We start from the raw sequence: 13,215 nt of genomic DNA, 5'->3' as shown, positions 1-13,215 counted from the left end.
CACAGTGCAGGACAAAAGTTGGAGCAGGAGCTTTTGAAACGTTGGCGCAATTTTGGGGGAAAATGTTCTTGCTTGCTTCAATTAAATCGAGACAAAATATACGATTTAATGACGGTAATAGCATTTTAATTGTTATTCAAAAAATTGAACAATAAAACTGGTTCGAAAATTAATGCCATGAACAATGGAACTCTCAACTGTCGTCTGTGTTCGTTTGTAATTCCTTCCGGCAAAGATTCGGGCAAAAGTTCGGAGCAGTTTGCGGGCCACATCTGGGATAATGCTCACTGACCTGGGAAGCAGTAAAATAATCATAAAGCAGCAAGTTCAATCAAACATTCACAGCTTACAGCTCGCTGATGTGGAAATATCGCAATCGCAGGGCACAAAAAGTGTCGAAAAATGTGTTTTTTTTTGTTCACCGGAAGTTCGTTGCCAGAGGAACGCTACAAACAGTGGATTCGATTTGCTGATGCAAATGAATTCAAAACTTTTGAGCGGCGAGCATTAAATGGATTCAAAGTTTAAATTTACTTTGCATGCTCCCAACAATCGATGAGAAAGGCGTGAAGCCCTATTAGCTGTTAGATACACGGACGCTCCTGTGACCCAGTAACTTGCTTAAGCATGAGCAGGAACAGCAAACCTGTCAACGTACCGTACCGCTGCTACCGTAACCGTAGAAAGGGATGATTTACGGACTCGGCACACATGACTACGTCCCATTGATTATACTGCAGCACTGTCAGTGAGTTTCGATCCGAACGGAAGCTGTCACAGAATTGGAGGGGTAGAAAGCAAAACGGATAAACTTGCGAGATAAACCTCGTGTATGTGCTGCAAAAGGAGGGATAGCACTGCTTGAAAGTGTGCCAGTCGTTCTTACGGGGAAAAATGTACATTCCCCATGAAAGCATGCGGCCCTAGGAGCCCTAGGAGTTGGCAGCAGGAGTCCAATTTCGCTACTGGAATACTCGGACTGGCTCAGTGCGTCTCCAGCCATGCGATGCAATGTGGCAGTAATGGTAGTACTGGGAGGCGACGCATTGTCATGGTGATGCGCTTAATTACTGCAAGCTGTCGCCAGCAATAAAAGAGTTTACAAACGCGCTTGGAGCGCGGCAGTGAAAGAAACATATCTTTTATAGTACTTAGATTCTTGTAAGCACAAGCAAGTGCAGCAAAAAAGAAAAAAAACCATTCCGGCACGCGGAAAAGCAAACAAATCATTAAACAATATGACAGCAAATTTTCATCCCTTTCTTTCGCACTTTTTGTTTCTTCTCTTTACCGCAGAACGGCTTCGTGGAGTGTGAGCAGGAAAGCTGCCCGGCGGTGGACGATTGCTACATCTACAAAAAGAAAGGTCCGGATGAATGCTGCGACAAGTGTATCGGTAAGTTAGCTCACCATGGGGCAATCTAGAGACACACGCTGTAAAAAAAACCATAAAATTCGCTAACACCCTTTCTTTTCGGCGTTTTCGGCTCTTGCTCTTCCTTCAAACGGCAGGATGTTTATACGAGGGCCGCCACATCGACAGCGGTACCGAGTGGACCGATCCGGACGATCCCTGCATGCACTACAAATGCGTTTCCGGTGTGGTAACGCGCTCGGAGATGAAATGTTACGCACCGTGCTCGGATCCGAGTCCGCCGCGCAAAGGCCAGTGCTGTCCGACCTGTTTAGGTGAGTTGCAGAAATTTCCTGCCAGAACATCATATTTCGTGTGTGCGTTCCCGGTCCAGAAGGTCAGGAGCGTTCGTTCCTGCTGGGTGGTCTAGTGTGCGCTCATTATCACGTCGGCTGCCCAAATGCACCGGAAAAGTGAGGGGGGGGGGGAGGACTTCGGCGTTGCTCGGTAGGGGTCATTACGCACATCGATTAGCTGGTCGTCGTGCTGGTCGCCGCGTAAAGATCTTGCTGATGGATGGATCACTCTGGCGGAAGGGCCCCAGGGGAATGTTCCGCTGGGGTGAGAATGGATCATAAGCATAACACAAGCGCCATCAGAATGGGAATAGTTTCTTCATGTTCTTCGGTGCTGTCCGTGACGATGCTGGGGAAGAATGGACTTTGGAAGAAAGGGGCAGATAAAGCGTAAAAGCATCAATAAAACCAAAACCGTGGAATGGAATTTTGTTCTTGTTAATCTAGAACAAGCTAGAAACACCTGGGGGGGAAAGAAATGCGGAGGACGCTCGAGAAGACACTCTAATACCCTTTTCCAGGCTGTGTCTTCTTTGGGACGACGTTCTGGAATGTTTTGGTGGGAGAAGAGGGCAAAGCTTTCCAAATCCTTGGTCCCGAGTCACGAGTCGATGATTTATTAACCAATCTGCTCTAATCAGCCTCTCGCAGCCTCCCGTTCTCTGGTGTCCCCGAGTGATCCTCCTAAACGACCTCCGAGAGACGCAGGAAGCACCCATGGAGACCCGCGTTTGATGATTGATGTACGCGAGCAAGCCGCCCGATCGGTTGGTCGGTTTACCTTTAAAAGAAGGTATTTCGATGGCATTTGGCCGAACCGTCGTTATCGGCTACGAGAACTACACGAGAGCTTTCGATTTTATGACCACGCAGCTTGCCATGGGAAAGTCTGTCGACCCGGTGGGGTCGAAGAAGATTTATGAAGTAAGCGGTCGAAGAAGAAGAAGTAGCGAGCGATCGCACGCCCCAGCTGCCCGCCGACCCACTCCAACGTTCCGGCAGGGTCGGCAGAAATTAGCAAACAAACCGCTCCGCGTACGCTTGAACGCCGCTGGGGTGATGAGTGTTGCCAGTTACCGGTCTCCCCTAAGGGTCACACAGCACACACACAGCACACAGCGCTAAGCAGCAACTTCCGCAGCAAACGGTATCGCGCCTTTAGCGGGCAAACCGCTGCAACAGTTTGTATGGCGTTTGTTGTTTTTATGTTGATAATTTTTCGATTTGAACCTGGCGCGCGCTGGGTGGTCCAGCAGCCGTTGGCGCATTGTTTTCAAACTGCGCGCAGCTCATCAACGCCACCGTTGCTGGCCGGGCTCTCTATCGCCTGCAATGAGGTGATGATTAAGCGACTGGAGGGAATGGCAAAAAAAAAACGTAGAGAAAGAGCGAACAAATCACGCGCATCATCTCGCGCCGGTTAGCCCCGCGTGACAGCTGAAGGCCTTTCGCCGTTCCTGCGAGCTGACAGCACGACGGAAAGCACGTGCGCGGTGGTGGTGGGGTCAGTGCTTACGCACATGATGAGATGAGCGATCGGGCGATTTGCCATTACCTTGGAGCGTTATTTCCCATAAAGAAGTTACATTGAAAGGGAACTCTTTCTTTGCAAAAGAAATTTGTAACATTTTTTATTCTGTAACATTATGCATTAGCAGCTTTGTAACAATGTTTCGCAGCGCGTAGAGTGTAGCTTCAATAAATTCAATACCTGTCCAGCGATAAATTAACGGGCTACAGTGCTACAGCAAGATCAATGCAAGATGTAATCTCTGCAGCCTCTCCTCGCTCTCGGTGTGCCGCTTAAGACCGCGGAATAAATTGTGAACTTTACCACCTTGGTCTTGGTCGCGAACGGAACGATCACAACCGTGCTGACCATGCTGGCCGATAAGATCGAAATGCAAAACCTTTGGCGTACAAAACGCGCGCGTGTGTGCGAGAGTAATCCATATAATGCGGTAATTTATTGCTTCGTTGAAGAGTGCCCATTACACGACGGACTATAAATTAAAATAATAAAGAAAAAAAAAAACTCCCCACAGCACACCGTTCTATTACACACCTCGATCTTGGTGACACGATCGGCAGGTGTGGGGGGTGTATCTTTAGGCTGTGCGCGCCCGGTAGATAATTATTCCCGCTCGCACTTGTTCGAAGAAGTAATTATCCACACTTACTATGCTAATCGCAACGCGGCCGGAGCAAAACGGTCGCAGCAAACACAGGGTGTAGAATATGTTTTATTTGATCACTCTGCTCGGCCTAGGCCCGTTGGAGGTGAGCAAGAGATCGATTTGTGATAAATTAAATCAACACCTTTTGTCCGAACGCCTGCGCGGGAGAGACTCTGGTGATGGCGGAGAGAAGAGGACCGATCGATCGAGTTCGTCGCTTGCAACCTTCGTCGATCGTTAAGTGTTTTGCTCGTTGATCGTTTGGTGATATCTCATTGCATTCCCTCTCTAGGACATCCCAAGCTGAAAGGATATTGATTATTTCCTCGGTTCTTCGATCAGAGAGTTCTTAGCCTGCCTTCGCAGCGCCCTCTAACCCGCATCAGCACGTCTTCCCATTGCTGAGGCTGTAAATTTTTATCGCAATCACCAATTGGAGCTCGGGTATGGCTTCTTCGAAGCCTCAAACTCGTTCGCGCGCTTCTCGCTGACCTGCGCAACCATTAACAAACCGTCCCCCAACCCGAGCGTGGAATTCATATCCCCCAGCTTGGGATATATTAGGTCGGTGCGCGCGGGCAATAAGATGGTAAAATTTACGATAGCGCTCCGCTGCCTTTGAGATCGCGCTATAAAAATGTCGTATTTACATAAGAAATATCTTTCTGCGATAAAATATTTCCTATCGCGAACTGTACAGCGCGAATAGTGGAAGGGGGTTCGGCGCGCATGATAATCTCCCTTGGTTTCGTGCGTACGACGGCGTTGGGTTGGTTCGTTGCGATCGGTTTGCTTCTTCGCTTCTTGTTTCATTTCTTCATTTTTGACGGTTTTGCGCTTGGCAGCAGTTGTTCACACTTTCACCCCGGCACTGTTCGGGCCCACCCAAGTAAAGTGCGTGACAATCTCGTGAGACAATCCCTTAAGATGATTCTTCCCTCTTCTTCTCGGTGTCGATTCACCAGGCTCTCTGATTCTGATAGTTCTTTGTGGCGGTGTGTGGCGTTGTTGTAAATGAATAGGTTGGCGAGAGCAGGTTTGATAGTGTGTCAGCATTGCGGGTTAGTTATCGCGTATGCGGTTGTCTGATAAATGTCTGTCTTTGAAGATCTGCGTGGGTTTGTACAGGGCGACCCTGTAGTGGTCCTGCACACACTGACGCACGCAATAAAACGAATACCCCTAGAGACGTTCTGCAAACGTCAAGATTTCTTCCTCATAGCGTGCTCGTGCAATGACAAGTGTCTGGTCTAGTGATGATCACGCTATATTGCTAATAGCTATGGAACAGGGATGAAAAAATGCACGAAATTCAGAACCTTCAGTGGAATGGCAAACCGCTTTCGATGGGGTTAACAATTGCTGACCCTGCGAAATGTCACGCCACACAGGCCGCGATTCGCAAGATCACACACGACTCGCAATAAAAACACATACACACACTCAGGCACACAACCAATTCCTCGTGGCTTCCAATTTGTCAACGCATTTGTCTGGTAACACACAAAAACGACACCAATGGGTGAAGAGCAGGAAGAAAACAAACGCGTCTACCAAATCGCCTTCGCCTTTGACAGACACGGACGCGCCCGTTACGACCGTGAATTTCATAAAACACGCGCCCCGTCCTTCACCGAACGAAATTGATTCATCAATTCATTTCTGGAGGCTCTGGAAGCTTGAGCTTTTCGGTGCGGTACGCCCGAAATTGAGATAGAACCTTGCGGAGTTTCAGGTTGGTTCAGTAGTGTTGAACTGTTCCGGCTCCTCCAACCTTCGAGAGCTCAATTTGTCTTCTGCCAGCGCGGGATCGCGGGTGCGGCTCCGGCACAAGAAGAAGCAGTGCTTCCCATCATCATGTTAACGATGGCCACCCTTTACTGTCGGGAGCAGCTAGGAGCCTACCCGTTCTTCTACCCAAGAATCTCCAGGGTGTGTTCTACGCTCCCTGGGTTATCATTAATTTTCGTTTGATTGTATCGCTGGCCGAATGTTGGGGTCTCCCGGATCGCCGATACCTGCAACTGCTAGATCTTACGTTGTCTTCATCTCTTTCGGTATCTCAATTTCTAGTGTTTCTTTATCTTGCTGCCTACCTGCCCGATTGCGCCTCGGGCTTTGTCAAGCTGTCAGGCTAATTTGACTATGATTGGTGCTGCGCGTGTGTTCTTGCCCGGGCGCTCGGACATTCCAACAAGCAGCAGGGACCTCCCGTTGACGAGCGGCGAGATGCCTGATACCTGGAATCTATCCAAGGTTTAGTGAAAAAACAAACGATGCAAGCTTTTGTTGCACCGAAACGATCGGGAGATCATGGAGAATTCCATTCGAACTTCTATTCCCCCGTCCCGGGAATAGTTTAGTTCGTCCCCATTCTCCAGCCGGCTGTGAAATGAATGGTTCGCTGCGCTTGCTCTACAAATCGTTCCTCGACAGCATCTTCCGTTTTCTCGGAATTGATTTTTATCTCCCGAGCGAGATCTTAATTATATCCTTAATCTATAATTAACAAGCGCATTAATATACGATTCGGGGTCCGGCCGCGCATGCCGCCCGAGCTAGTGTGTCGAGGGCCTAGGCCCCTTTTCAAGTTCCGTTCTCGTACCGACCGCGTTGCACAACCGTTGTTGATCCCCTTTGCTTTCCCTTCATCTCCAGCGACTGGAACGTCGAAACAACAAAAGGACATACACAGAGACACTCTGACCGGAGCAGCGGGATAGATTCCTCATAAATGTTTGACATTTATTTATCGATTTATTTACTGTCGACAGCCGGACGGACACGGGTGATCTGCAATATTAATCGATTTCGGAGTCAGGGTTTTCAACGCACCCTCTCCGATCGGGACAGCCCCGTTGATAGATTCGTGACAAACGGGGGAGGCTGGTTTGCTGTTGCTGTTGCTGTTGTGCGCAGCATGGGAGAATGCTTTGTTCGAGAATAGACAAAACGTTCAGCAAGTCGCTTGATGATTCAATCTAATCGCGCAACTGCGCCTTGGTGGATTTGTGTTGTGCTTCCAGCAGCGTACAAACACAAACACACATTACGCTTGATTTATCACTTAACATTTCGCGTCTGACAGATAGAAATGAAATGCTGTGCTTTGGGTAAAAGGGGGACAGCAACATGGCGCATGGATTTGTCCTGCCTTTTTCTACGCGATCGTGTGCCCTCTACGATCAACCAGTGATCACATCGATATTGAGATATTGTTAGAGAGTGTGCCCAAAAGCATCAGGGATGGAAAGCAAAACAGCAACAATCACACAAACACGCAAACGATCGCTTAAGAATGTCCGCGGAGGCGTGGAGTGTTTAGAAACGAGGTGTGATGAATTTGTGCGACCTTGGCGGCTCGTACGGAATTCCGCACGCTAATTTATGCGCACCACTCTGCGGATTCGGTGGGGATAGCCCATCTGGGCCCCGTTTGTGCTGGGTTGGAGTTGAGGTGGAGTAAGAGGTGTGGGAAAAACAAAACTCTGTTAAATCCGGAATTCCGATACTGGCGTGTAATAAACACCTAGGGACAAATATGGAAATCATCATGATTTTGTGTGTGTGTGTGTGTGCCGATAGCCTTCGCCTTTTTGGCACAATATTACCTAATGCTAGTTTATGTGGCTGTTAAACGGTGTCTTTTTTTGTGGCCACACTTTAGCCAGGCTGCAATAATTCCACGCGATGTTGCTCCGAGGCTGCTCCAACTCGGAATGTGAAGGAGATGAGAAGTTCTGTATGCATGTGTAGCTCCTTTTTGGCGTTTGCTCTTCCCTCTATTGCATTTTTTCCCCATTTTCTCATCGTTTCTTTGCCGGAGGGGGCGGTCCCAATTCCCGAGCTCTTGATTTTAATTGAAATAAACGCACCGAACATAATTGGATCATAACTACCAATAAGTGAGTTACAGCTTCTGCCTGCTGTTGATTGAAAGCAACCACCATCATCGCGATTCGCGTAATGATGATGAGAATGATGAGCATGATTTGTTTGATTTCTCCCCCCCCCCCCCTCTGGTCTCCTGGCCCTCCCTGTACTCCACTGCAAGAACAACCACGAGGGGAAGATGTTCTTCCCGATTGAACAAAATAAGGATCTGATTAATGCAATCGACAAGATGGACAAGGCGAGCGACAAGGGGTACGGCGCGCACCGAAAGCAAATAAACACGCACACGCACCATGTAATATAATCGACGTGAAGCGGTGAAATCAGAGGCAAATCAGCGAAGCGAGGCTGAGGTATGATTATGAGCTCCGGGGCATGGGCTCTCGCCGGTCCCATATCCTTCAAGTCATCCTGGGCGGTCCGAAATTGGCTGCGCGGTCGGTCCGTTTGTTTGCTTTGGGCCGTTCTTTTGTGGTTGCTCTTTAGATCATTATGTGCTTCTTTCCTTTTTTTGGGGTATGGTTTTGTTTTGGGAAAGGCTGCCCACCGGTGGTCAGCTCGGCAATCCGTCATGTTGGGTCGTGTGCAGATGAAAACATTAAAAGGCCATTCTTGGGGTTCCGCGTGTCCAATGGGTTTGCCGCTCGGGGGATGCTGTAGCGCGGAAAGTATTTTAACATTTTTGCATCGATGGGTCCGAAGTTCCTTTTCGGGCCTGTCCATCCTCCTCGATGACTGTTGAGGAGATTGAGATACCAGATTGTAAGGGAAGCAGCAGCCGGGTTGACCTGCGTGAACCACGCGATTGGACGAGGGATGTTGGGGTTTTGGGGTTTTTTTGAAAGACAACACGTTTGATCGTATCCTGCACAAACAAGACAAACACAACCACTGTTCGGGTTGAGTTAGGAAACAGTCTGGAGGATTGGCAAATCCTCAATGGAGCAGCAGCTGCTGTCGTTTGCTGTCTGCTCCATCTACCCGCAAAGGACACCGCACAGCTACAACGCAACAACCCTCAATTATTGCTCATTTTGGCAAATAGAAATGTTAATAATAAACCGATCGGGCATCTCCAAACCACCAAGGGCTGATCTTGCATGGAAACGAACCATTTTTTTGGATGCGCTTTTGCCTCTCTTTCCGTCCCGTATTCGACCGGACCGAAAACCGGAACGAAGACGCTTTTTGTTGGGATCTTTTTGGACTGCTTTTGTTTCGTCCAACCTGTGTCGGATGCCCTTTTCGGCCGGGAGGGGGCGCTACGAATCGATTTTCTGGTTGCTGTCCGCCTGCCGGCCCGCTTGTTACGACAAGCGGGTGGGTCGGTCGGTTGGCAGGTCCCGATGCAGGATGAATCATGCGTCATTCTTAGGGCGCACGAACAGCGGGGTGAAGTGATTGTTTGATTGTGGAGAAAATTATGGGAGTCGTAAAACAAATGCACATGGTTGGCGCTTAGCAGTGGAAGACGCAGGGAAAGGGGGCATTCTCAAGCAGGGTCGTTTCGGGGCTGCCGCGGCGAGATGAGACCGACCCGAGCGGACGGTCGGTGTGGTCTTAAGTGGCAGTGTTCGAATGAGCGGTTTTGGAGGACCCGCTGAAGAAGTCATTAACTAATTTCGATTGTATCTGCGGCGAGGCTTTTGTGGTGCGGTTTTGGTAAATTATAAGGAGAGGAATACTTCAACGCGAACAGGACAGGAGTTTTTCTTTTGCGTTTGGTAATGTTTTTTTTTATTTGTTGGTTTTGCTTTGAGGTTTAGATGATTTTTTTGTGATATTTCTTAACCATCTGTCTTTATTGTAATAATTTTTGCATAATTTCATGATTGCAGCTTCCGTTGATGACTTTTAATCTTTTCAATGTATTGTTGCTCTCTTTTATTTACTATTCTTTAACTTGATTTAAAAATATGACATTCAATATCTTATCTCAAATCATATTTTGTTCAAACTTTCGTTGATTTTTTGGTCGTTGTTTGTTGATTCAGCAGGAAATACAATTACTCATTTAAAAGGATGTTTGTTACTTGTGAAATAATAAAACGTTCCTTTTCATTGAAAAATGTACAAATTAATAAGAAACATTAAAATCATTAAATATAAAAAGGTTTGAAATTTATGTTATTATTTATTGTTATTGTTATTATTTATGCTGGTGAAATATGTTCTAATAATTGAAAAATAAATAATATGTTACAATGTTTATAGGACGAAAAGAAAAGAACATCATCATAATGATGCCAAAGTGAATGACAAATTATTGAATTAAAAGGAAAATAATGAATTACGGAGTATGCTATCCTTAAAAGTTGAAAGCCTGTCGATTTATTTAATATCTCTTCTACTTTACTTTACTTTGTAGATCATTGTGAAATAAAAAGTTGATCTTGAAAACTTTTTCATAGTTTCTATACAAACTCTGTAGCACAATTTAATCAAGAGAGCACCCAGTATTGCACGCCTTGTGCGCCAGAGCATTTAAAAACACACATTACAATTTTATTACACTCACCAAACGGTATTATTATGTTTATTTTTTAAACCACTTTACGGCCGATTTCCATACCGGCAAGTACGCACCCTCTTACCCTTACCGTCCATCGCTGTCGCGTACTGATAGTGCACAGCTTCCTGCGACCGATTGATCGAGCGAGCGCGCACCGATCGATCGTTTGAATGCGATCGTAAAACTGTAACCCAATAAACGGCAAATGCCATTTGCGCGGGTGCCGATATTCGTGCATATCCTTCCCGGCAATCTTACACTGCATTCCTTTCGACCAATGGCAAACGTTGCAGTGCGCTCGCAACGGATTATCATTTATTACCCCCCCCCCCCGTCCCCCCGTCCCCCAGCGGGCTCTGCGGGGTTTGGCAGCTTATCGAGTCGCCATTGGCAGGGACTCTGCGGACCGAAAGGGAAAGAATTAACGATCACAGGCCCGCGGGTTGACCTTAGCAGCATAGTTTCCGCATTCCGCCTGGGCGCAATCCCAGTGCATCCAGTGCGCGTAATCAGTTTTGAAGGATTCTCGCAGCTCTCAATCTAAATTGAATACAAATTACCCGATTTATTGACGTACGAGCTCGGTGGGTGAAGTGGGAAAAGCTTTATCGCGATTTACTGCCGACTGGGTGCAAAACAAAAATAAAAAAAAAATCAATATCCCGAGTGATCCATTAGCCCGCCGCCGACGGGAACGTGTGGTCCCTGTGGGTCCATCATTTGTTTTTGCCCTTAATGAATGCAAATACCATTCGAGGTAGTTTTTCTGTCTTTTTTGTTGCTTCGCTCTCTCCATTTGGCAGCCTCCTTGGGTGAAACTTTTCGCTGCAAAGCGAAAGGCTTTTGATGCTAATAATGGGAAGCTTATGGGGCCGCGTAGGAAACCGCGTTCCGAGCTGTCGGTTTGTCTGGTTGGTTTTGTCTCGTTTCGCGTGTTTTTTTGGTTGTTGCTAGCTCGCTTGTTCAAACGATGCGTTTTTCATGTTTAGCGTATTTAATCCGATGATATTAATTTGTTTTGGCGTAGTTTTTGTAGCTTCTGGAATTTGATTTTCGTTTGCTTACGGCGAAGCCTCCTTAGCGTGCGCTTTTTTTGTTTTCTTCTTCGTTGCTTCCCGTTTTGGTTTATGCTTGGAAGAGATTGATGAATTTCCAATCAGGTTGAACCATGGAGAGTTAAGAAAAGCAACAAAAAAAGCCGCAAAAGTTTCTTGTTTGTTTTGTGTGCGGTAATCTTTTTAAGTTGAGAAATTAAGCTCGCTGTGGTATTTTTGTGCTGCTTTTGCACCTACACACACACACATAAACATATACATATACAGAGAGACACATACAGGCAGCAAAAATGTGAAGAGCAGCTAATGGTTTTTTGTGTTTTGGTGCTTGTTTTTATTGAAAAAAATCCCTCAAAAAATGGTTGGAACATCTCCACTTCCATCTCTTTCTATCTCTTTCTTTCTTTATTTTATAAGAAAAAAAGCGCACCATAAGACCACCAATGCCGATTTTTAACAGCGAATTTGCGGTCGTTTCAAAACCGATAAACGATCCGGTTTTGGCGCGAAAACCCATAAGCTCTCGGGTGCTTGAATTGTACCGCGCCCGCGCATGGCAAAGCGGCAGGGGGAGGTGGGGAGAGGGTTCGGGAGAAGAAGGCCCGGACAAGACAGCACAGCAAAATAACACATTACCAGCCAGGCACCGGGGACCGCTGGGCGCGCGCGCTCGCGCTCATAAAGCTTGATGAACATGTTGATCTTTTTTTTTTCTTTTCGTTGGTGGTGAAATTTATTGAAATCCATTCGGAAAAGCTCTCTCGAGCGCAGACGACAACAACGGAGCGCTCGGACGAGCCTGCCAAAAATGTCGCCCGCTCCAATGGATGTAAGGGTGAGAGCGGGACCGCATTCCGCGCGAAGCCATCCTAACGGGCTGTTGTAGCTTGTTTGGTCGTTAATTCTCTCGTACCGGACACAGATGTGGCATCCTTTAGGGGCGGTCCGCTCGCATAACATCCTCCCAAAGGTCTGGTAATCCTCCGTTGGGTGGAAATAGCCCCCCCCCCCCGCTCACCAATTAGCTGGAAATCGTTCATCGAAATCTTACCTCGAGTTTGTGGTGTCCGCAGCAGGCCCCTGGGATGGTCTCGCTCCAACGAGAAACGCTAATTTCTCCTGACATCTGACGGGCAGCCCAAGAACAGTAACAGCAACAACAACCGTCAAAGGCGGGCGTTATCTTTCCACTTGACGAAACCCGGGACGAAACCCGGCACAGGCATAGTTGGCGTACCCGCGACTGTCAGACAGCGCGACTGCGGCAACGGCTCGGGGCACCACAAGTTTACTGAGTCCACCCCGTGGGGGTTGATAAGCCGTAGGAGTTTTGCTCCCCCCCCCCCATTTTTCCTGCTAGCTCGAGGGGGCACTCATGTGTATTTATATGTGTGCGCTGTCTCCCAGTTGGCTGGCTCCGTTGGCTCTAGCCATCATCCCCATGACGACCACGGGGCGGCGAAGCGAATTATGAATTTATAATTTATACGCTTTTAATGAGGCCGAACCGGTTGGCGGGGCGGAGGAAGTGGAGGAGGTTAGTGGTGGGGGAGGGGAGGGGGGGATTTGATTCGAATGTTTGCTGAACCCGAATTACCGCACACTTGCGCGTAGAGGGTGGCCACCAAAACGGCTGGCTGAGTGATAAAATAAGGCGCATACCAGCTCACCACACACGCACGCACAGGTTGGTGGTACGGGCCGAGTGGGCCGAACAGGTGGCCCGTTAGACGAGGGAGGGGGAGGGAGGGGAGGTTTACCGGCGGTTTGTCATCGTCGTTAGATGGTGTCGTTAGCTGTTTTGTTTGGATTCGGTTAAGCACTGATTTGAATCTGTTTGATGCAATGAAGTGTGGTGTTTGGAAAT

The 13,215-nt window shown here is 47.7% G+C and overlaps 1 protein-coding gene across 4 annotated transcripts in view; it reads left to right on the top strand.

Annotated features, from left to right (window-relative positions):
• Positions 1–13,215, top strand: part of LOC121592512 (BMP-binding endothelial regulator protein) — a 69,531-nt gene that overhangs the window by 42,651 nt on the left and 13,665 nt on the right. For all 4 annotated transcript variants that reach the window (XM_041914010.1, XM_041914011.1, XM_041914014.1 and 1 more), the window contains exons 5-6: positions 1,297–1,396; positions 1,513–1,689. In XM_041914010.1, coding sequence (XP_041769944.1) covers positions 1,297–1,396; positions 1,513–1,689 — 277 coding nt within the window. The remainder of the gene's footprint in view (positions 1–1,296; positions 1,397–1,512; positions 1,690–13,215) is intronic.

This window comes from Anopheles merus, chromosome 2L (genome assembly GCF_017562075.2).
Source record: "Anopheles merus strain MAF chromosome 2L, AmerM5.1, whole genome shotgun sequence".
Lineage (NCBI taxonomy): Eukaryota > Metazoa > Arthropoda > Insecta > Diptera > Culicidae > Anopheles > Anopheles merus.
This window is presented reverse-complemented; position numbering and strand designations above follow the sequence as displayed.